The following is a 22733-nucleotide window of genomic DNA, read 5'->3' as shown; positions in this document are numbered from 1 at the left end:
TTTACTACAGAGCAATTGTGATGAAAACTGCATGGTACTGGTATAGTGACAGACAAGTAGACCAATGGAATAGAATTGAAGACCCAGAAATGAACCCACACACCTATGGTCACTTGATCTTCGACAAGGGAGCTAAAACCATCCAGTGGAAGAAAGAGAGCATTTTCAACAAATGGTGCTGGCACAACTGGTTGTTATCATGTAGAAGAATGCGAATCGATCCATTCCTATGCCTTGTACTAAGGTCAAATCTAAGTGGATCAAGGAACTTCACATAAAACCACAGACACTGAAACTTATAGAGGAGAAAGTGGGGAAAAGCCTCAAAGATATGGGCACAGGGGAAAAATTCTTGAACAGAACAGCAATGGCATGTGCTGTAAGATCGAGGATTGACAAATGGGACCTCATGAAACTGCAAAGCTTCTTTAAGGCAAAAGACACCGTCAATAATACAAAAAGACCACCAACAGATTGGGAAAGGATCTTTACCTATCCTAAATCAGATAGGGGATTAATATCCAATATATATAAAGAACTCAAGAAGGTGGACTCCAGAAAATCAAATAACCCCATTAAAAATGGGGCTCAGAATTGAACAAAGAATTCTCACCTGAGGAATACCGAATGGCAGAGAAGCACCTGAAAAAATGTTCAACATCCTTAATCATCAGGGAAATGCAAATCAAAACAACCCTGAGATTCCACCTCACACCAGTCAGAATGGCTAAGATCAAAAATTCAGGTGACAGCAGATGCTGGCGAGGATGTGGAGAAAGAGGAACACTCCTCCATTATTGGTGGGATTGCAAGCTTGTACAACCACTCTGGAAATCAGTCTGGCGGTTCCTCAGAAAATTGGACATAGTACTACCGGAAGATCCAGCAATACCTCTCCTGGGCATATATCCAGAAGATGTCCCAACCGGTAAGAAGGACACATGCTCCACTATGTTCATATCAGCCTTATTTATAATAGCCAGAACCTGGAAAGAACCCAGATGCCCCTCAACAGAGGAATGGATAAAAAAAATGTGGTACATTTACACAATGGAGTACTACTCGGCTATTAAAAAGAATGAATTTATGAAATTCCTAGGCAATAAGGTACAATTTGCAAAAGACCTGAAACTGAAGAAGAACGAAGACCAAAGTGTGGACACTTTGCCCCTTCTTAGAATTGGAAACAATCACCCATGGAAGGAGTTACAGAGACAAAGTTTGGAGCTGAGACAAAAGGATGGACCATCAAGAGACTGCCATATCCAGGGATCCATCCCATAATTAGCCTCCAAACTCTGACACCATTGCATACACTAGCAAGCATTTGGTACAAGGACTGTGATATAGCCGTCTCTTGTGAGACTAGGCCGGGGCCTAACAAACACAGAAGTGGATGCTCACAGTCAACTATTGGATGGATCACAGGGCCCCCAATGGAGGAGCTAGAAAAAGTATCCAAGGAGCTAAAGAGATCTGCAATCCTGTAGGTGCAACAACATTATGAACTAACCAGTACCCCGGAGCTCTTGACTCTAGCTGCTTATGTATCAAAAGATGGCCTAATCGTCCATCACTGGAAAGAGAGGCCCACTGGACAGGCAAACTTTATATGCCCCAGTACAGGGGAACGCCAGGGCCAAAAAATGGGAATGGGTGGGTAGGGGAGTGTGGGGGGAGGGTGTGGGAGGCTTTTGGGATAGCATTGGAAATGTAATTGAGGAAAATACGTAATAAAAAAAAAATAAGAGAAGAAAAAAAAATCTCTACATCTTTATAGGTCCAAATTTTCACATGCATCATCATTTCTAAAGTCCCCCAAACCTTTAAATTTGATATATGAACTATTTTGTTCCCAACTTATTTTTTAATAAAATATATTAGCTGTGAAAAAAAAGAAAAAAAAAAAAGAAAATGCTGTCTTTTTTCCAGTGGATGGTTTTAGCTCCCTTGTCAAAGATCAAGTGACCATAGATCTGTGGATTCATTTTTGGGTCTTCAATTCTATTCCATTGATCTACCTGTCTGCCACTGTACCAGTACTATGCAGTTTTAATCACAATTGCTCTGTAGTACATCTTAATGTCAGGCCTGGTGATTCCACCAGAGGTTCTTTTATTGTTGAGAGGTTTTACTATCCTAGGTTTTTTATTTTTCCAGATGAATTTGCAAATTGCCCTTCCTATCTCAGTGAAGAATTGAGTTGAGATTTTGATGGGGATTGCATTGAATCTGTAGATTGCTTTTGGCAGGATAGCCATTTTGGCTATATTAATCCTGCCAATCCATGAGCATGGGAGATCTTTCCATCTTCTGGGATCTTCTTCAATTTCTTCCTTCAGAGACTTGAAGTTCTTATCATAGAGATCTTTCACTTCCTTAGTTAGCGTCACACCAAGGTATTTTATATTTTTGTGACTATTGTGAAGCATGTTGTTTCCCTAATTTCTTTCTCAGTCCATTTACCATTTGCTAGAGAAAGGCGATTGATTTATTTGAGTTGATTTTATATCCAGCTACTGCACTGAAGCTGTTTATCAGGTTTAGGAGTTCCCCGGATGGAATTTTTGGGGTCACTTATATATACTATCATATCATCTGCAAATAGTGATATTTTTACCTCTTCCTTTCCAATTTGTATCCCCTTGATCTCCTTTTGTTGTCAAATTGATCTGGCTAGAGCTATGAAGAAAGTGGGCGGCCTTGTCTAATCCCTAATTTTAGTAGGATTGCTTCGAGTTTCTCTCCATTTAGTTTGATGTTGGCTACTGGTGTGCTGTAGATTGCTTTTATTACATTTATGTATGGGCCTTGAATTCCTGATCTTTACAAATCTTTTATCATGAAGGGGTGTTTCATTTTGTCAAATGCTTTCTCAGCATCTAACAAGATGATCATGTGGTTTTTGTCTTTGAGTTTGTTTATATAGTGGATTACATTGATGAATTTCCGTATATTAAACCATCCCTGCGTCCCTGGGATGAAGCCTACTTGGTCATGATGGATGATCATATTGATGTGTTCTTGGATTCGGTTTGGGAAGGTTTTATTGAGTATTTTTGCATTGATATTTATAAGGGAAATTGGTCTGAAGTTCTCTTTCTTTGTTGTATCTTTGTGTGGTTGAGATATCAGAGTAATTGTGGCTTCATAGAATGAATTGGGTAGAGTACCTTCTGTTTCTATTTTGTGGAATAGTTTGAGAATAGTTGGAATTAGGTCTTCTTTGAAGGTCTGACAGTATTCTGCACTAAACCCATCAGGTCCTGGGCTAATTTTTGGTTTGGAGACTATTGATGACTGCTTCTATTTCTTTAGGGGAAATGGAACTGTTTAGATCGTTAATCTGATCCTGATTTAACTTTAGTACCTGGTATCAGTCTAGGAAGTTGTCCATTTCATCCAGGTTTTCTAATTTTGTTGAGTATAACCTTTTGTAGTATGATCTGATGGTATTTTGCATTTCCTCAGGTTCTGTTGTTATGTCTCCTTTTTCATTTTTTATTTTGATAATCAGGATGCTGTCCTTGTGCCCTGTAGTTAGTCTGGCTAAGGGTTTATCTATCTTGTTGATTTTCTCAAATAACCAGCTCCTGGTTTGGTTGATACTTTGAATAGTTCTTTTGGTTTCCATTTGGTTGATTTCAGCCCTGAGTTTCATTATTTCCTTCAGTCTACTCCTCTTGGGTGAATTTGCTTCATTTAGTTCTAGAGCTTCTAGGTGTGCTGTCAGGCTGCTAGTGTATGCTCTCTCTAGTTTCTTTTTGGAGGCACTCAGGGCTATGAGTTTTTCTTTTTTTTTAAATTAATGTAATTTCCTCATTTACATTTCCAATGCTATCCCAAAAGTCCCCCATACCGTTCCCCCCACCCCCCTACCCACCCACTCCCACTTTTTGGCTCTGGCGTTCCCCTGTACTGGGGCATATAAAGTTTGCAAGTCCAATGGGCCTCTCTTTCCAGTGATGGCCAACTAGGCCATCTTTTGATACATATGCAGCTAGAGTCAAGAGCTCCAGGGTACTGGTTAGTTCATAATGTTGTTGTATCTATAGGGTTGCAGATCCCTTTAGCTCCTTGGGTATTTTCTCTAGCTCCTCCATTGGGGGTCCTGTGATCCATCCAATAGGACTGTAAGCATCCACTTATGTGTTTGCTAGGCCCCGGCATAATCTCACTAGAGACAGCTATATCAGGGTACTATCCGCACAATCTTGCTAGTGTATGCAATGGTGTCAGAGTTTGGACGCTGATTATGGGATGGATCCCTGGGTATGGCAGTCTCTAGATGGTCCATCCTTTTGTCTCAGCTCCAAACTTTGTCTCTGTCTGTAGACTCCATGCCCAAGGTACCCCTGTGCTGGCGTGGACCAGAAGGGACTTGTGCCCCTGATCAGGCCAGGTTTTCTCCCTAATTAATGCAGTCTCAGGTCCCGTGTGATTGGGTTGGAGCAGATGCTGTGTTCCACTCACCGGAGGTCTTAAGATCCCGTGGCAGGTCTTGTGGGTAGCTGGCAGGTGTCAGTCAACTCTGAGCCCTAGCTACCCCGGTGCTGGCCGGACTGGAAGGGGAGTTTTCCTCTTAAAAATGCCTTCATTGTGTCCCATAAGTTTGGGTGTGTTGTGGCTTCATTTTCATTAAACTCTAAAAAGTCTTTAATTTCTTTCTTTATTTCATCTTGACCAATGAATCATTGAGTAGGGTGTTGTTCAATTTCCATGTGAATGTTGGATTTCTATTATTTATGTTGTTATTAAAGATCAGCCTTAGTCCATGGTCATCAGACAGGATGCATGGGATAATTTCAATATTTTTGTATCTGTGGAGGCCTGTTTTGTGACCAGTTATATGGTCAATTTTGGAGGAAGTACCATGTGGTGCTGATAAGAAGGTATATCCTTTTATTTTAGGATAAAATGTTCTGTAGATATCAATTAAATCCATTTGTTTCATAACTTCTGTTAGTGTCCATGTTTCTCTGTTCAGTTTCTTTCTCCAGGATCTGTCCATTGGTGAGAGTGGGGTGTTGAAGTCTCCCACTATTATTGTGTGAGGTGCAATGTGTGCTTTAAGCTTTACTAAAGTTTCTTTAATGAATGTGGCTACCCTTGTATTTGGAGCATAGATATTCAGAATTGAGAGTTCATCTTACTATATTTTACCTTTGATGAGTATGAAGTGACCATCCTTGTCTTTTTTGATAACTTTAGTTTGGAAGTCAACTTTATTCGATATATGAATGGCTACTCCAGCTTGTTTCTTCAGTCCATTTGCTTGGAAAATTGTTATCCAGCCTTTCACTCTGAGGTAGTTTCTGTCCTTTTCCCTGAGGTGGGCTTCCTGTAAGCAACAAAATGTTGGGTCTTGTTGTGTAGCCAGTCTATTAATCTATGTCTTTTGATTGGGGAACTGAGTCCATTGATGTTAGGAAAAATTAAAGAACAGTAATTGTTGCTTCCTCTTTTTTTGTTGTTAAAGTTGGGATTCTGTTCTTGTGGCTGTCTTCTTTTAGATTTGTTTAAGGATTACTTTCTTGCTTTTTCTTGGGTGTAGTTTCTGTCCTTGTGTTGTTGTTTTCCCTTTATTATCCTTTGAAGGGCTGGATTTGTGGAAAGATATTCTGTGAATTTGGTTTTACCGTGGAATACTTTTGTTTCTCCATCTATGGTAATTGAGAGTTTTGCTTGGTATAGTAGCCTGGGCTAGCATTTGTGTTCTCTTGGGGTCTGCATAACATCTTTCCAGGATCTTCTGGCTTTCATAGTCTCTGGTGAGAAGTCTGGTATAATTCTAAAAGGCCTGCCTTTATATTTTACTTGACCTTTTTCCTTTACTGCCTTGAATATTCTATCTTTATTTAGTGCATTTGTTGTTCTGATTATTATGTGTCAGCAGGAATTTCTTTTCTTGTCCAGTCTATTTGAATTTCTGTAGGCTTCTTGTATGTTCATGGGCATCTCTTTCTTTAGGTTTGGGAAGTTTTTTTCTATAATTTTATTGAAGATATTTGCTGGCCCTTTAAGTTGAAAATCTTTATTCTTATCTACTCCTCTTATCCGTAGATTTGGCCTTCTCATTGTGTCCTGGATTCCCTGGATGTTTTGAGTTAGGATCTTTTTGCATTTTGCTTTTTTTTTTTTATTGTTGAGCCCATGTTCTCTATGGAATCTTCTCTATCTGAGATTCTCTCTTCCATCTCTTGTATTCTGTTGCTGATGCTTACATCTATGGTTCCGGATTTCTTTCCTAGGGTTTCTATCTCCAGTGTTGTCTCACTTTGGGTTTTCTTTATTGTGTCTACTTCCCTTTTCAGGTCTTAGACGGTTTTGTTCAATTCCATCACCTGTTTGGTTGTGTTTTTTCTGTATTTCTTTAAGGACTTCTACCTCTTTAGCAGTGTTGTCCTGTATTTCTTTAATTGAGTTATTAATGTCCTTCTTGATGTCCTCTACCAGCATCATGAGATATGATTTTAAATCTGAGTCTTGCTTTTTAGGTGTGTTGGGATATCCAGGACTGGCTGAGGTGGGAGTGCTGTATTCTGATGATGGTGAGTGGTCTTGGTTTCTGTTAGTAAGATTCTTACGTTTGCCTTTCACCATCTGGTAATTTCTGGAGTTAGCTGTTATAGTTGTCTCTCATTGGAGCTTTTTCCTTCTATGATTCTGTTAGCCTCTGTCAACAGACCTGGGAGTCTAGCTCTCTCCTGAGTCTCAGTGGTCAGAGTACTCTCTGCAGGCAAGCTCTTACAGGGAAGGTGCACAAATATCTGGCGTTCGGACCTGCCTCCTGGCTGAAAATGAAGGCCCGAAACAGGGCCTGTCCCAGAAGCTGTGTAGCTTCTGCCTGTCCCAGAAGCTGTGTTGCTTATGCCTGTCCCAGAATCTCTGTAGCTTCTGTAGTCCACACTCTAACCTGCGCAGACTAGTCTCTGTGGGATCTGGGACCCAAGATGGCTCCCCAGGTGCTCCAGCAGAACCCTCCCAGGCGGACACCTCTCCTCTGGTGGGGAAGTTGCAGGATGTCTGGAGCCCAAAATGGGGTCTGTCCCAGAATCTGTGTCACTTCTGCTTGTCCCACAAGCTGTGTAGCTTCTATAGTCTGCACTCTCATCTGCACAGACTAGTCTCTGAGGGATTTGTTAATTGTCTAATTTGAGGAAAGTTAATCATTAGCTCTTCTAGTTCTTGTCCCTCAACAATACTGAGATCAGACTAGCTAAAAAAGTAAGTAGATTCTGTACAAGGATTCCTCCAATTAGCTCATAACTTTTGATATAACCTCACATATCTTTTTTCAATATACTCCCTCTAGGCAGGTGATATCTCCATAAATGCTCATGATGTGGCACAATAGCTTTGTTAAAACTTATTCACAGATATTTTACAGAAATGTTTTCTGTGAACTAAGTCTGATATAATACTGTAGTTAAAAAATATAGAATATCAGAATCTTCCTATATTTTTCATATTGTTTTGTGTTAATGAATCCTTGTTAATAAAGTAATCTCTATACTGAAGGCAATTCTGTGAACAGAAATTACACCAAGTATTCCTGAAATCCTTCCTTATATCTACTGTCGACTATAGACTTCTATCTCAAATGGCTGTGTTGAAATAAGGGATTCTCAAATGCAGATTGTTAACAGAACCATGAAAATGGACTTATAAAAGCATGAAAAATGAGGGTCAAAGGTGATGACCAAGAGGAGCTAGGAGAATGTGGGATTGGTGTATCTCTGGAACTTATTAAGGAATCTTCTACTTAAACCTCATTCTTCACACTTCAAAACACTTTTCTTGTATGAACTTTGTTAGGAAGGAGAGCCAAGTAAACCTACAGTACAAACCATGTCTATTTCTCCCTTTGACATGCTATTAAATACTGTAATTCTGATGTCTGTGTCCTTGTATATGTTATTTTTATATGATAAACTATTCTAGAGCGAATAATAATAATCTCATAGTTATTAGATCCAGATACCATGTTTCTTCACATGGGACAAGAGGTTTCAATATCCACCAATACATACCAATACCAGGTCTTCCTTAATATAAATAAAAAAGTTTCCCATGATATTAGGGTATAGCTAATGAAGATGTCTATTCTATACCACATAACCTCTTTACATGAACCTAAGGCTACGATGCATACATAGAGTCTATGTTTCTACTGTTTTGCAAAAATCATCCACTATTCATGCCTACAATATGATGAAATGTTTCCCTATCACATGTACCTCACATAGTCACAGAGCAGACAAACAGCATAGATGATGTAAGGCTCTGTATGAGGGAAAACCACAGCTGTGTTTGTCTAGAAGCAGTGGGGGCCCTCCCATTAGTAACTCCTTCTCAGTACATTAGGGTATAAAGACAGGCTTCTCCCTAGTGCTTACTACCTTCTGCTACAATGAATTCACTCCTGTTCCTGGCCCTTGTGGGAGCTGCTGGTGAGTTCCCTGCCTTAACCCATGCTCTTCCTTCTTCTAGAAGCCGTGGACCCCACCACCAAGGCAGCCTTTTCACCCTATCTCTACCCCAATGTCCTCTTTCTTCTTCCAGCAGCTACTCTGCTTCCAATATTTCAGGCTTCTCTGTAATCCTGGTTTATTATCCTTTCCTCTCTCGTGTATAATGTGGTCAGAGAGACTAGAAAAGGAAGGCATAAGGCAGTTCCAGGAAATGAACCAGCAGGACTATGATTCCACCACCTGAGGTTACCCAATCTTTGGCTGCCTTTATAGAGTTTAAAGTTGAAATCCCCATTAAAGTGGAGACTTATATCAAAAAATACTTACTTTATGTGACTGGAACAGTAACTTGTATTAAGAAGGCCATTTTGCTACAATATGTTCTATTAAAATACTAAAGTAACTTTTAAGACTTTAAAATATGCAATAAAATAAAAATCAATGATTTCAGCAATAAACTGAAACTTTCTGTCTGTTCTCTATATTTTGTTAATATATTGAATCAAGGTATAAAAGTCTGTGGGTACACAAAGCTTTATACATTGAGAATATTTTGTAAAATACTTCCTAACAGAAAAAACACTTGAAAGCAGTGTTAGGCAAATGGGGGTCAATGAATGATGATCATCAGATCAAAGAAAGTAGATCAGACAACAATCTCTGCACCATATTTCTGCAGGCTGAGAGCACCGATGTTTATGTCCCTGGTAACCTATCAGAGTGCAGGCACTTAGAGAGTATCGTCCTATTGTCCTGTAGTGCTGTGTACTGCAGTATAGTGTCGGCCAAACTGTCTTATGCCTACTAGGGATACACTGCTACCTTCTTACTTTCTCTTCTTGTATGCATTAAGAACCCCTAGGTAGCCAAGCATGGTGGCACACGCCTTTAAACCCAGCACTTGGGAGGCAGAGGCAGGCAGATTTTTGAGTTCGAGGCTAGCCTGGTGTACAACATGAGTTCCAGGACAGCCAGGGCTACACAGAGAAACCCTGTCTTGAAAAAAAAAAAAAGAAGAAGAAGAAGGAGGAGGAGGAGGAGGAAAAAAGAACCCCTAGGTTGAGGGCTCCATCTTCCAACACCTTGAGGAATTGTTTTCTCAGTTTTCTTCTTGTCTTTATTCAAGTTGCTTTCCCTGTGGATGATGATGACAAGATCGTTGGAGGATACACCTGCCGAGAGAATTCTATCCCCTACCAGGTGTCTCTGAACTCTGGCTACCACTTCTGTGGAGGTTCCCTCATCAATGACCAGTGGGTGGTGTCTGCAGCTCATTGCTACAAAACGTGAGTGATAGTTACCTGAGAACAGTGCCACTAGACTGGGACATCATTAAATGATGGGCCCTGGCTGTACAGAACACATACTTGACCTTTTGAAGGACAGATATAAGATCAGGCAAGAAATAACCTGATATGGTGAATGGCCATGGTCACAGAAAAGAGAATACTTATTTCTTGATTTGGAGAGAATAAGAGTACAGAATAGGAAGCCTTCCACACCCATAAATTATCCAAAGTACATCCAGTACATAGATAAAGAAAGAAAGGAAAGTTGATTGTAGGATAGAGAGAATCAAACATAAACTCACACAAAGACTTTCACAAAGAGCAATCCTGGGTCCTATACCATGGTGATAAACTCAGAGTTTTCTGTGAGTGTGGAAAATCTGTAAACATTTCAAACATTGGTGTGTTTCTGTTAGTTTCACTATAAAGAGGGAACTGAGAGACAGTTTGTATACCAGATAGTGTCAGACCTGAACATGCATCAGAAGGAGCCAGATTATAATTTGAAAATTATAGGGAGAAAACACAGAGAATGAATTCATAGAAAGTTGGGAGATGGGACAGTTGCATGGATAGACTATACTTACTACACACTGATGAGAGTAACAGTATTGAGAACAGGGGAATTAGTATGGTTTATACTTTGCAAAGCCACAGAGAAAAATGAGAATACAGGGAGCTATTTCGTTTAGAAAGGGTAGTCCTTCACCTCAATCATATTACCTGTCTTTGAAACAGAAAGGAATTGGCTCTCCCTATGTCACTTGCGCTCTACACCTCTGTCACTTTTCTGATATTAAACCAGGTGTCCCCTCATTCCAAGCAGATTCAGCGAAACCTGTTAAACATCTCTGAACTATTTGCATTAACACAGGAAGATTATAACATGGTTCTCTTCCCAACAGCCGCATCCAAGTGAGACTGGGAGAGCACAACATCAATGTCCTCGAGGGCAATGAGCAGTTTGTCAATTCTGCCAAGATCATCAAGCATCCCAACTTCAATAGCAGGACCCTGAACAACGACATCATGCTGATCAAACTGGCTTCCCCTGTGACCCTCAATGCCAGAGTGGCCACTGTGGCTCTGCCCAGCTCCTGTGCACCTGCAGGCACTCAGTGTCTCATCTCTGGCTGGGGCAACACCTTGAGCTTTGGTGGTGAGTAGGAAATTTCATCTACTTCTTTTGCAACTTTCCAGAAGCAAGAGAGGTTCTACACTGAAATTGTTGGCTTCTAAGATGCAAAACCATTGCAAGTACCAATAACTCCAAGTTCTATAGTGGGTACAAGAGATATTTGCAGACATGTAAACAGAGCAGCATGTAAACAGAGCAGATGAAGAATATTCTGTTATCACTTCTAGGAAGGACATCAATAATAACTATTCTATGATCTAAGTTTCTTGAGGGCCTTAATATCTTGAAGGATGCTCCAGGAACCATAGAGTTTCTCCACTGGAATGTTGATGTCTATTCTGGTCTGAATCACATTTATTTCTTATTCTTTCCTCAAAGTGAACAACCCAGACCTGCTTCAATGCCTGGATGCCCCATTGCTACCTCAGGCTGACTGTGAGGCCTCTTATCCTGGAAAGATCACCAATAACATGATCTGTGTTGGCTTCCTGGAGGGAGGCAAAGATTCCTGCCAGGTATTTGGCTTCTATCCTACAAAAATAATCTGTTCTCCTAGGATTGGGGTTAACATGCCCAAGTGTATGAGGCAGGAAGTTTCCTGTAGTGGCTCCATGGAAAAGTGAGGAGGGCTATTCTGGAGGTTATTTCAACATGTCAGCCAGAACAGAGGATGGGCTAACCAAGAGAGGCAAAGCATGGCTAGAATGGCATCTTCAGGTCAGAGTAATGTGGTCCCTTTTCCTTGTGCCTCTTCCTTCAATACTGTATTTCTCCTTTCCAGGGTGACTCTGGTGGTCCTGTGGTTTGCAATGGACAGCTCCAGGGCATTGTCTCCTGGGGCTATGGCTGTGCCCTGAAGGACAACCCTGGTGTGTACACCAAGGTCTGCAACTATGTGGACTGGATTCAGGACACCATTGCCGCAAACTAAGCATCCCTTTGAAGTCATTATGCCAATAAAGTGAATTTTCCCTTACTTTCTGGGTCTCTGATCTCTTTATCCTTTTGTCTGTGGGAAATACCTTACTATTTGAAGTGATTTCTCTTTACCATTTAAATGTTGTTTGCACCCTACATCTCCAAATATGTTGCATGGAATAATATTTCAGCAGCAGTTTCAAAAAATTAAATGATGGAAGGATTACAGGTTTATTTTCTTCCAGAAAAACATATATGAATAAGTTGAGACTAAAAACGTTCCTAATTTTCTTGTATTATCACATGTGATGCTTACCTGAACCCTTTCACAAGCATGATTTTAAGGAATAAATTACATATACTTTAAATGGGAGACTGTTGATGAAAGTTCCTTTTAAATTGAGTTGACTCATAGGCACCATGTCTGGGTGGGACTCTTGGTTGCCTCCCTCCTTTGGAGTCTTGCAGAGCACTTTCTGGTATCATGAAAGCTAATCCTCAGAGAGAAGGCATTCAAGTCAGGTCAGCTCAGACCCCTTCATGCAAAAATACTCAATAAAATGCTGTCCATCTAAATCCAGTATCACAATCAAAACATCTTGATTAACTTGGTAGGCTTCATTCCAGGTATGCAGAAGTTGTTCAATATTTGGAAAGTCTTCAATATAATGTACCAGTCTCACTTAGATTTGTCTTTTTCTCTGTGACTCAGGATATCTCATGTTTTCTAAGTTCTTTACACTTCTGTGGTTCTGAAAACTGAAAGACGCTGCTTCAGTATCATAGAAGAAGTATTGGGATAGTGGATAGGATTTAGTTTGGCCCTCTCTCCTTTTGTTTGTCAGATAGAGATTGTGTACAGGGGTTGAGGTGAAGGACTGCAGAGTTGGTTGCTCTTTATTCTAAAATACCTCCAGTATCTAGCATTATAAAACTAAGAGGTCATTTGAAGCCCTTTTTATCCACTGTGTCATTGGTCAGGCAACATGGGAATTCTTCATCCCCATTTCTTCTTGAATGGACACTGTATTGTTGAATTTCAAATGATAGGGTCAATATCTGTTGTCTAAACCTTCACAGTGGCGTTCTGAGACTTAGTGGGAGATTCATTCTCTTGATCTCGACTTCAAACTCAATGAGGCACAATCTAGACCATAACACACTGCAGTCCATATTTTAATAACTTATTATCAATTTCACCCACACTCACAAGATTGAGAGCTTATTTTGGAGACAGGATTACTCATCCTTTAATAGAGTATCAAAACAACAGGTGAAGAAAATGAATGATAAAGCCATCTTCAGCTACAGTTTTGAAAACTTGAATATAATTTTTTTTGCCATAGGACTAAGGTACCAGTTATGAAAATATTTGCCTTCTTCCTCATTGGTTTTTATAGTGAGAAAACAAACCCTTCTTCTTTTCAAAATGTACTCATCTTTGTATTTCATATTTACTTGTTTGTTTGTTTAAGTATTTAATCATTTGTTTGCTTATCACTTGGACTCATATTCAGGTCTAACACCCTCTGATATAGAAAGTGACCCGCAATTTTCTCTGTATAGTGAACTATATATATATATATCCTGCAGCTTTGGATCTGCAGCACCAGCTCCTTCACACATTCCAGAAGTTCATAGATAGGGTAGATGTTGGAGTGGGCCAACCCAAAATCCTGGATCTGGATCTGGATCTGGATCTGGATCTGGGTGGTAGCTGCACTTGTTGGCCTTCCAGTTTCTCACAACAACACCATTAGGATGAGCTCTCTCCATCACTATGCTGGCTAGCTCATCCAGTGCTGCAGCAGGCAGGGAATAGGGCCAGCTCTCATATTCTTATGCTTTGGAGCTGACTCTACTGTGTTACACAGGTGAAATGTAGGACCCACTTTCTCTCTCAAGTGGTGCAGCAGTTCAGGGTCAGGGACAGCTCTCCTGCACTCATGACCTTGAAGTCATCCCTTATGACTGCTGCAGTTGATGATAGCCTCCTGCAGCAGACAAGTTGCAAGGCCAGATCTCCTGAGCTGATACCCTCAGGCTGGTTCATCTGCTACTTCTGTAACCAAGGACAGCTCTACTATGTTTCCTCTGTATGTGCAGGGCTGACTCTCCCAAGTGCTAAACCTGAGGAGGGGTGGCAGCAGCTCTCCTGATCTCAACCCTTAGTGGCTACCTATTTATTGGTTCCCAGGTGATGGGACCAGTTCTAGGCAGCTCTGGATACTTCACCCATCAACCTTGCCCAGGGATCATCAAAGTCTAGGGATGTCTGTCTGGCCTTTGGTGGGAACAGATGATCAATGCTGCAGGGACAGAGGCTCAGAAATGGCCTTGGCCATAGCACAGGCCTGGGCCTCACCATGGTGTTAGATAGCATCCCTAGCTATTCACATCAGGCTATTTCTTGAGTCTCCATTGCGCGCGCTCTCTCTCTCTCTCTCTCTCTCTCTCTCTCTCTTTCCTTTTCTTTTTATTTTCTATCTCTCTCCCACTTACTTCCTCATTTTAATGTTCTTCTGGTCCTTTGGGTGCCCAGGGTCCTCTAAAATGTGGTATACCCTGGGCAGTAGTCATCTGGGCCTGTGTGTCACAAGGCTTGGGGTTAACTCATGCTTGTTCTGCCTCTATGGGTCATGACACTCTGTTGGGTTCTTCTCAAGTGTGATCTACTGTCTATGTCTTGGGCATAGTCTGCCTGTGAGAGTCACATGGTACTAGGCTGGGAGGGGGTATGGTGTCTCAGGACTCACCATTTTTTATTTGATATTCAACTGATACATTCTACCTGGGGATTTGTATTTCTCCCATTCTCAAAATTCCTTATTTACCTGTGTTTCATTGTTTAAGGTTGTGTGTGACCTCATGGGCATTTTCATGTTCATTTTGGCACCTTTGTTACTGTTGTCCTTGTTCAGCTTATGTGTGGGCATCATATTGGTGAGATTTTATGGGTGTAGCTACTGACATAACTTGGAGATACAATGTCACAACATACTCACTTATTATTTGATTTTTAAAATCTTTCCAAATTCTCTCCACAATGTTCCCTAAGCCATCAGGGCAAGAGTTGTTTTGCAGACAAATCTACTGGGATTGAACTCTACAAGTCCACATTTTTATTGGTTATGATACTTTTTAATGATCCCCATCTGTTACAAAGAGACATTTCTATATATAAACTGAATACTGCACATCAATGTAGGTATAAGGACAAATATTTAGAATGTAATTTAGTAGTGTCCTGGTTTAGTAAAGGCAGGGTTATAAGTGTCTCTTCAAAATGTCTTCACTAGACTTAGATATTTTGTTGGTTTTCAGTACTAGTCTGCTTTCTCTCTTGTTGTTCAGGCTTGTATAGTTCAATAAGAGAGTCACCAGTTAGTGCCACGTTCGGTATCAGAGCTAGGAAATGGAAAAATCTAAATGTAAAACAAATTAGTAAACAATGAGATGGTGTACATGCACAATATAGAATATTATTCACTTGTAAACGATTAAATCATGAACTTTTCAGGTGAATGAATGGAACACTGGAAAATATCCTAGCTCAGACCCCAAATTACAAATGTCACATATTACTACTCATTGGAGCAACTACCTACTAATCTTAAGATATGAGTATGTATTATGCAATACCTAGGAAAAGAAACAAAAATAAACAAAACAAATAAAAAGAAAAACAAATAAAACAGGAATGTAAAGGGACCAATCCCAGGATAGGAAAGTGCAAGAGCAATGGGGAAGGAATAATGGTGTACAAAATATTTTATTGGAGAAATGGGAAAAATGACAAGTGATAAAAGAGCCAGGGAGATAAATATAGACAAAGAAAGCTGGAAGGTAAAATAACAGTAAGAATCCCTGCAAATGTGATATGGGATTATAACAATAAACCTTAAAAGAAAGGTATAGTATATATGTATATATGTGCATATATTCATATGTTATAAAGTTTTATTTCACATATATTATCAAATTAATGAAATTTCTTTCCTGGGCTAAGAATACTCCCTCCAAAAGCCAAAGACCATCAAACAGAAGCCTAACACCCTGCCTTTGAAAAGCCCTCTTTCGAGTTGTTTCTTGGGGTTGTACAAGAAACTCTTGAAACATTATTATGAGCTACTGTTTACTGTAATTGGTTACCACACAAGAGGCAGAAAATAATTACTTTTTGTTGAAGACACCATGCATTTCAGACACAGGACCAGAGACCGCTAAGCTGAACTGACTTGAATATCTTCTTCCTGAAGCTTAGCTTTTATGATACCAGAAAGTGTTATTGCAAGCCTCTAAAAGAGAGGGTCAACAACAGTCCCACCAAGCCATGGTGCCTGTCAATCACCTCACTTTTAAAGGAAGCTTTCATTGATAAATCTCCTGTTTAAAGTATATGTTATTTGTTCCTTAACAATGTACATGCTAATGAAAGTGTTGGGTTAAAAATCACATGTAGCCCCAGTGAAGAATCAGAGATCATTGTTTTTGAAATATTAACAGTAGGTATAAAACTATTTCTATAGTGCAGACAATTGGGTTGTCAGTGATGATGCTGTTGATAAAACATGTTTAGTGATATCCTATTCAGTGAATAAATTTCCATAAAAATATGTACCTGTACCAGCTGTTTTGGACAACTATGGAGTCACTCTAATGATTGGTAGGGAGCCATACACTCTTGGACTTTTTGATACTTTAGGACAAGAAGATTATGACAGACTATGACTAGTAAGTTATCCCCAGACAACTGTTTTTTTCTAGTATGATTCTTGTGACCTCTCCATCCTCATTTGAAAATGTGAACGAAAAGTGGGTGCCTGAGATTATTCACCACTGTCCAAAGACTCCTTTCTTGCTTGTTGGGACTCAAATGGGGCTCAGGTGACCTTTCTACTATAGAGAAACTTGCCAAGAACAAAGAGAAACCTGTTACTCCAGAGGGTGGTGAAAAGCTGAATCTGCATCTGAAGGCTGTCAGATATGTGTCTTGCTCTGTACTCACATAGAAAGGCCTAAAGCATATGCTGGATGAGACAATATTGCCTTCCCTGGAGCCTCCAGAACCACAACAGAGCCACAGGGGATGCTGTTGGAGGAAACATCATTACTGATGGTTGTGAGCCCCTTTCAGGTGATGACATCACAGGCCTGCTTTACTAAGGAACTATGAGCATGTGGGGTGGCAAGGATACTTTTAATTAACATGAGGACCAGTCAAGGCTATCCCTGTTTGTTCTTCCACAGCTAAAAGGAAGACTTAGACAACTGGCAAAAGCTCTCTCAAGAAAAATGGCAAGAGCTTCATGACTCTTCATAAATGTTAATACAGACTTTATCAGATTATTTTATTTGCAGGTTCTAGTTTTTTTAAATGTTTAGGTAATCTCCTTCGACAGTCCTGATGTTCAGGAATCATTAGGCCTGAACTGATGCTTTCGTGTACCTTTACTGTATATAAATTATTTTCAGGTGTATTACAATAACAAAACACCTCACAAGTAAAAATGAATCTCATGTGAACATGAACATTTTAAATATCAACTTATTAATATATGTTTTTCTAAAAGAAAAAAACATGTAATCCTACCACCATTTAATGTTTTCTTTGAAACTGCTGCTGAAATATTATTCCATGCAACATATTTGGAGATGTAGGACGCAAACAACATTTAAACGGTAAAGAGAAATCACTTCAAATAGTAAGGTATTTCCCACAGACAAAAGGATAAAGAGATCAGAGACACAGAAAGTAAGGGAATATTCACTTTATTGACATAATGACTTCAAAGGGATGCTTAGTTTGCAGCAATGGTGTTTTGAATCCAGTCCACATAGTTGCAGACCTTGGTGTACACACCAGGGTTGTCCTTCAGGGCACAGCCATAGCCCCAGGAGACAATGCCCTGGAGCTGTCCATTGCAGACCACAGGGCCACCAGAGTCACCCTGGAAGGGAGAAATATAGTATTGAAGGAAGAGGCACAAGGAAAAAGGACCACATTACTCTGACCTGAAGATGCCATTCTAGCCATGCTTTGCCTCTCTTGGTTAGCCCATCCTCTGTTCTGGCTGACATGTTGAAATAACCTCCAGAATAGCCCTCCTCACTTTTCCATGGAGTCACTACAGGAAACTTCCTGCCTCATACACTTGGGCATGCTAACCCCAATCCTAGGAAAACAAATTATTTTTGTGAGAGTGAAGCCAATTACCTGGCAGGAATCTTTGCCTCCCTCTAGGAAGCCAACACAGATCATGTTATTGGTGATCTTTCCAGGATAGGAGGCCTCACAGTCAGCCTGAGGCAGCAGTGGGGCATCCAGGCACTGGAGCAGGTCTGGGTTGTTCACTTTGAAGAAAGGATAAGAGAGAATGTGATTCAAACCAGGATAGACATTAATATTCCAGTGGAGAAAGTCTACAGACCATGGAGCATCCTTCAAGATATTAAGGCCCTCAAGAAACTTAGATCATAGAATAGTTATTATTGATGTCCTTCCTAGAAGTGATAACAGAATATTCTTCATCTGCTCTGTTTACATGCTGCTCTGTTTACATGTCTGCAAATATCTCTTGTACCCACTATAGAACTTGGAGTTATTGGTACTTGCAATGGTTTTGCATCTTAGAAGCCAACAATTTCAGTGTAGAACCTCTCTTGCTTCTGGAAAGTTGCAAAAGAAGTAGATGAAATTTCCTACTCACCACCAAAGCTCAAGGTGTTGCCCCAGCCAGAGATGAGACACTGAGTGCCTGCAGGTGCACAGGAGCTGGGCAGAGCCACAGTGGCCACTCTGGCATTGAGGGTCACAGGGGAAGCCAGTTTGATCAGCATGATGTCGTTGTTCAGGGTCCTGCTATTGAAGTTGGGATGCTTGATGATCTTGGCAGAATTGACAAACTGCTCATTGCCCTCGAGGACATTGATGTTGTGCTCTCCCAGTCTCACTTGGATGCGGCTGTTGGGAAGAGAATCATGTTATAATTTTCTTCTCCATCACGGCAAATAGTTCAGAGTTGTTAAACACTTTTTGCTGAATGATCTTAGAATAGGGAGGTGCCTGATTGAGTATCACAAAAGTGACAGTGATGTGGACAACAAGTAACAGTGAGACCAGATTCCTTTCTGTTTTGAAGACAGGTAATATGATTAAGGTGAATGACTGCTCATCAACTCCTGGCCCTCTACCCTTTATAAACAAAATAGCCCCTGTATCTTCATTTTTCCTCTGTGGCTTTGCACATATACACAATACTAAATCTTCTCCTCCAAAAATTGTTACTTTGATCAGTCTATTCCAGTGTGTAATAAGAATAGCCCTGTAACTGTGGCATCTCCCAACTTGCTCTGCATTCATTCTCTGTGTTTTCCCTCTAAACTTTTCAAATTATAATCTGGCTCCTTCTGATGCATGTTCAGGTCTGACACTATCTGGTATACAAACTGTCTCTCAGTTCCCTCTTTATAGTGAAACTAACAGAAACACACAGCTTTTTAAAATGTTCACAGATTTTCCACACTCACTGAAACTCTAAGTTTATCACCATGGTATAGGACCCAGCATTGCCCTTTGTGAAAGTCTTTGTGTGACTTCAGTTTTGATTCTGTCCTACAATCAACTTTCCATTCTTTATCTACATATTTGAGGTAGTTTGAATGATCTACCTTGGTGTGGAGGGCTTCCTATTCTGTACTCCTATCCTCTCTAAACTCAATAATTTACTAATCTCTTTACTGTGACTGTTGCCATTCACCGTATCAGGTTATTTCTTGCCTGATCTTCTATCTGCTCTTCAAAAGGTTAAGTGTGTGTTCTGTACAGACAGGGCCCATCACTTACGACTTGTAGCAGTGAGCTGCAGACACCACCCACTGGTCATTGATGAGGGAACCTCCACAGAAGTGGTAGCCAGAGTTCAGGGACACCTGGTAGGGGACAGAATTCTCTCGGCAGGTGTATCCTCCAACGATCTTGTCATCATCATCCACAGGGAAAGCAACTTGAATAAAGACAAGAAGATCACTGAGAAGACAATCCCTCAAGGTGTTGTTAGGTGGAGCCCTCAGCTCTCAACTAACTAGGGGTTCTTAATTAATGCAAGAAGAGATGGCAAGATAGTAGCACTGTATTTCTCTTAGGCATGGAACAGCTTGTTCAACACAGTACTGCACTACACAGCACTGCAAAACTATAGGAAGATAATCTGTATGTGACTTCACTCTCATGGATTCCCAGGCATAGGGCAAATGATGCTATCTGTATGCAGGAATAATGTATAGAGATGGTTGTGTGATCCTCTACCAGTTTTGATCTCATGTTCCTCATTCTTTGAACCCTTTTGTCTGTCATATATTTTAAAGAGTTACCCATGGTTGGAAATCTCTTAGATAATATTCTGGGTATGTACTCATGGGGTTTTATAGCTTAAGTCTGTATTTTAAGGAAAATGGAGAGCAGTCCTTGTAAAGAAGAGAGGGATATAATATTATTGTTAAAGATCATTGATTTTTGTATTTGATTGCATGTTTATAGGTCTTAAAGTCATTTGGGTATTTAAAAAAATATATAGTACCAAAATATCCCTCCTACTATGAGTCATTTTCCTATGCACATGTTAAGTATTTCAATAGTCTCTAGTTTAATGAGGACTTAAAATTTCAACTTAGGCATTTCCTTTGTAAAGAGAATCAGGCCTGAGCTATTGGGCCCATATAGGTTCATTTCCTGTATCTTCCAGGTGTCTTCCTTTTTTTATATTCTCTGATCACTAAATAAGTCAGAGTGGAAGGGGTAGGAAACTAGGCTTGCAGAGAAGCTTGAAAGATTGGAAGCAGAACTGTTGCTGAAGGAAGAAAGGGAACACTGGAGTTGAGATGGGGTGAAGAGTCACCTTGATGATGGGGTTCATGGCTTCTAAAAGAAGGAAGAGCAAGACCTGAGTTAAGACATGGAACTCACCAGCAGCTCCCACAAGGGCCAGGAACAGGAGTGCTCTCATTTTGGCAGAAGGTAGTGAGCACTAGGTGAAAGCCTGCCTTTATACCCCAGTTCAGGGAGAAGGAGGTACTAAGGGGAGGGTTCCCTCTACTTCTTCACAAGCACACCTGTGGTTTTCTCCTTCCAAGTGCCTTGGATTATCTCTGTTCTGTTTGTCTACCCTGTGTGTGGGTGAGGTACAAGTGATAAGGAAATTTACTCCGGGTGCAGACAAGGAAAGACTGAGTAGAGGTTTTGTGAAACACTGGCAACATAGAGTCTGTCTATTCATCATAGCCTTTCTAAGGCTGATCTGAAGAGGCTGTGTGTTAGGGAATGGCCATATTCCTTAAATATCCTCAAACATCATGGGAAAATGGTATTGGTACTGTGGCAGATATGCAGGACCTAGAGACCCATTTGAAAAAAATATTGTATCTGGATCTAATAACTATGAGATGATGATTAGCTATACAATAATTCATCATATAGAAAGTTCATATCTAGTTGTTGAGGAAATAAAAATTAGAGTATTTAGTAAGATGACTAGGAAGACATAGATATGATTTGTACTATCAGCTTTTTATTGGCTCTCCTTTCTAATAAAGCTTAAATATGAAAAGTGTTTTGAAGTGTGAAGAATGAAATTTGAGTAGATGTTTCTGCAATATGTTCCAGAGATACAACAAAAACCACACTCTCCTCTTTCTTCTCTGTCATGAACTTCTACTTTATTTTTTTGTTCTTTTGAGTCCATTTTCTGCATCTTCATGGTTCTATTAATAATCTTTGTTAAAGGTTAAAACTTCCCTACCTTCTAGATACATGCAGTTTGAGATTGAAGTCTATTAATTAGATTTGAGGAAGGACTTGAATAATATACAGTCTGATTTCTGTTCACAGAATTGACTTCAGTAGAGAGATTACTACATTATCAAGTTGTCATGAATACAAATCAGGATTAAAAATATAGAGGGATTCTGATGTTCGATGTTTTTCAGTGACACTATTATAGCAGACTTAGTTCAGAGAAAACATTCCTGTAAAAGATTTGTGAATGGTTCTAACAAAGCTACTGAGTCCTGGTACTCAATTTATTGAGACATAATCTGCCTAGAGGTAGTGTATTGAGGAAATGATGTGTGAGATTGTATGTACTGTTATGAGCTAATTTGAGGAAACCCTTTACAGAACCTGCTTACTTTTTTAGTTAGTCTGATCTTAGTGTTGTTCATGGACAACAACAAGCAGAGTTCAACAAATGCACTAGAGATGCTGATCAAAGAAGAAAAGTCTGAGTTCATGATCTAGTGATTTGTTTTGACATGACACTTATTGAAAATGGTGAAACAAGTGGACAGCAAAATGTTCTGGGGGAAAACATCCCTGTGAGGACTGTTAATGACCTCTGTACTCATCCCCGCCATAACTGGCGCAGCTACACAACAGAATTCATTCTCACAGCCCTTCCTCATGTACACTGAATCTCATTAAATGCCTCATGGGGTCATGCCTCAGTGGAGCACTATTCTATCTGTAAAATTTCTGACAGATTCAAGATTTTTCACTGAACAGTCATGTACTACATCATTTTTGTTTTGAGACCCTAAAGAGGGCTTCTTTTGAAAACTGTTTTATGGTAGAGGATGAAAAAAAGGACTTATCTGTAATTAATAAGGAAGATACTATCATCAGATCTATGCTTTTTCTTTCTAAGAAACTATGTAAAATTGGCATATAGTCTCAAGGCTCCAAATAGGTATGGAAACCCTTGTGAAGTGTGAGATTTGCCACAGGTGGCATCTAAAAGCCTAAGCATGCCAATAGTCCCAGAGAGATAAGTTAAACATCTAGCTCCTCCTACCATTATTTTCCTGGCAGAGCTTGAACACCATTTTACCTGGCACTCTGTCTCAGAACCTTGAACCTTA

The 22733-nt window shown here is 40.0% G+C and overlaps 2 protein-coding genes, 1 pseudogene and 1 further gene across 2 annotated transcripts; 2 read left to right on the top strand and 2 right to left on the bottom strand.

Moving 5' to 3' along the window:
- The window catches only part of Tcrb (T cell receptor beta chain), a 667076-nt gene that overhangs the window by 235263 nt on the left and 409080 nt on the right, over nucleotides 1-22733 (bottom strand).
- Try5 (trypsin 5) lies at nucleotides 8399-11877 on the top strand. Its single transcript, NM_001003405.4, has 5 exons — nucleotides 8399-8453; nucleotides 9601-9760; nucleotides 10669-10922; nucleotides 11280-11416; nucleotides 11683-11877. Exons 1-5 carry the CDS (start codon nucleotides 8414-8416, stop codon nucleotides 11830-11832), a joined length of 741 nt encoding a protein of 246 aa, NP_001003405.1. The 5' UTR covers nucleotides 8399-8413; the 3' UTR covers nucleotides 11833-11877.
- Gm18964 (predicted gene, 18964) lies at nucleotides 16362-16906 on the top strand (annotated as a pseudogene).
- On the bottom strand, nucleotides 17576-20837 carry Try4 (trypsin 4). Its single transcript, NM_011646.5, has 5 exons — nucleotides 20785-20837; nucleotides 19666-19825; nucleotides 18530-18783; nucleotides 18037-18173; nucleotides 17576-17770 (listed from the first exon to the last, which is right to left on the bottom strand). Exons 1-5 carry the CDS (start codon nucleotides 20822-20824, stop codon nucleotides 17621-17623), a joined length of 741 nt encoding a protein of 246 aa, NP_035776.1. The 5' UTR covers nucleotides 20825-20837; the 3' UTR covers nucleotides 17576-17620.

Source organism: Mus musculus, chromosome 6 (assembly GCF_000001635.26).
Source record: "Mus musculus strain C57BL/6J chromosome 6, GRCm38.p6 C57BL/6J".
Taxonomy (NCBI): Eukaryota; Metazoa; Chordata; class Mammalia; order Rodentia; family Muridae; genus Mus; species Mus musculus.
This window is presented reverse-complemented; position numbering and strand designations above follow the sequence as displayed.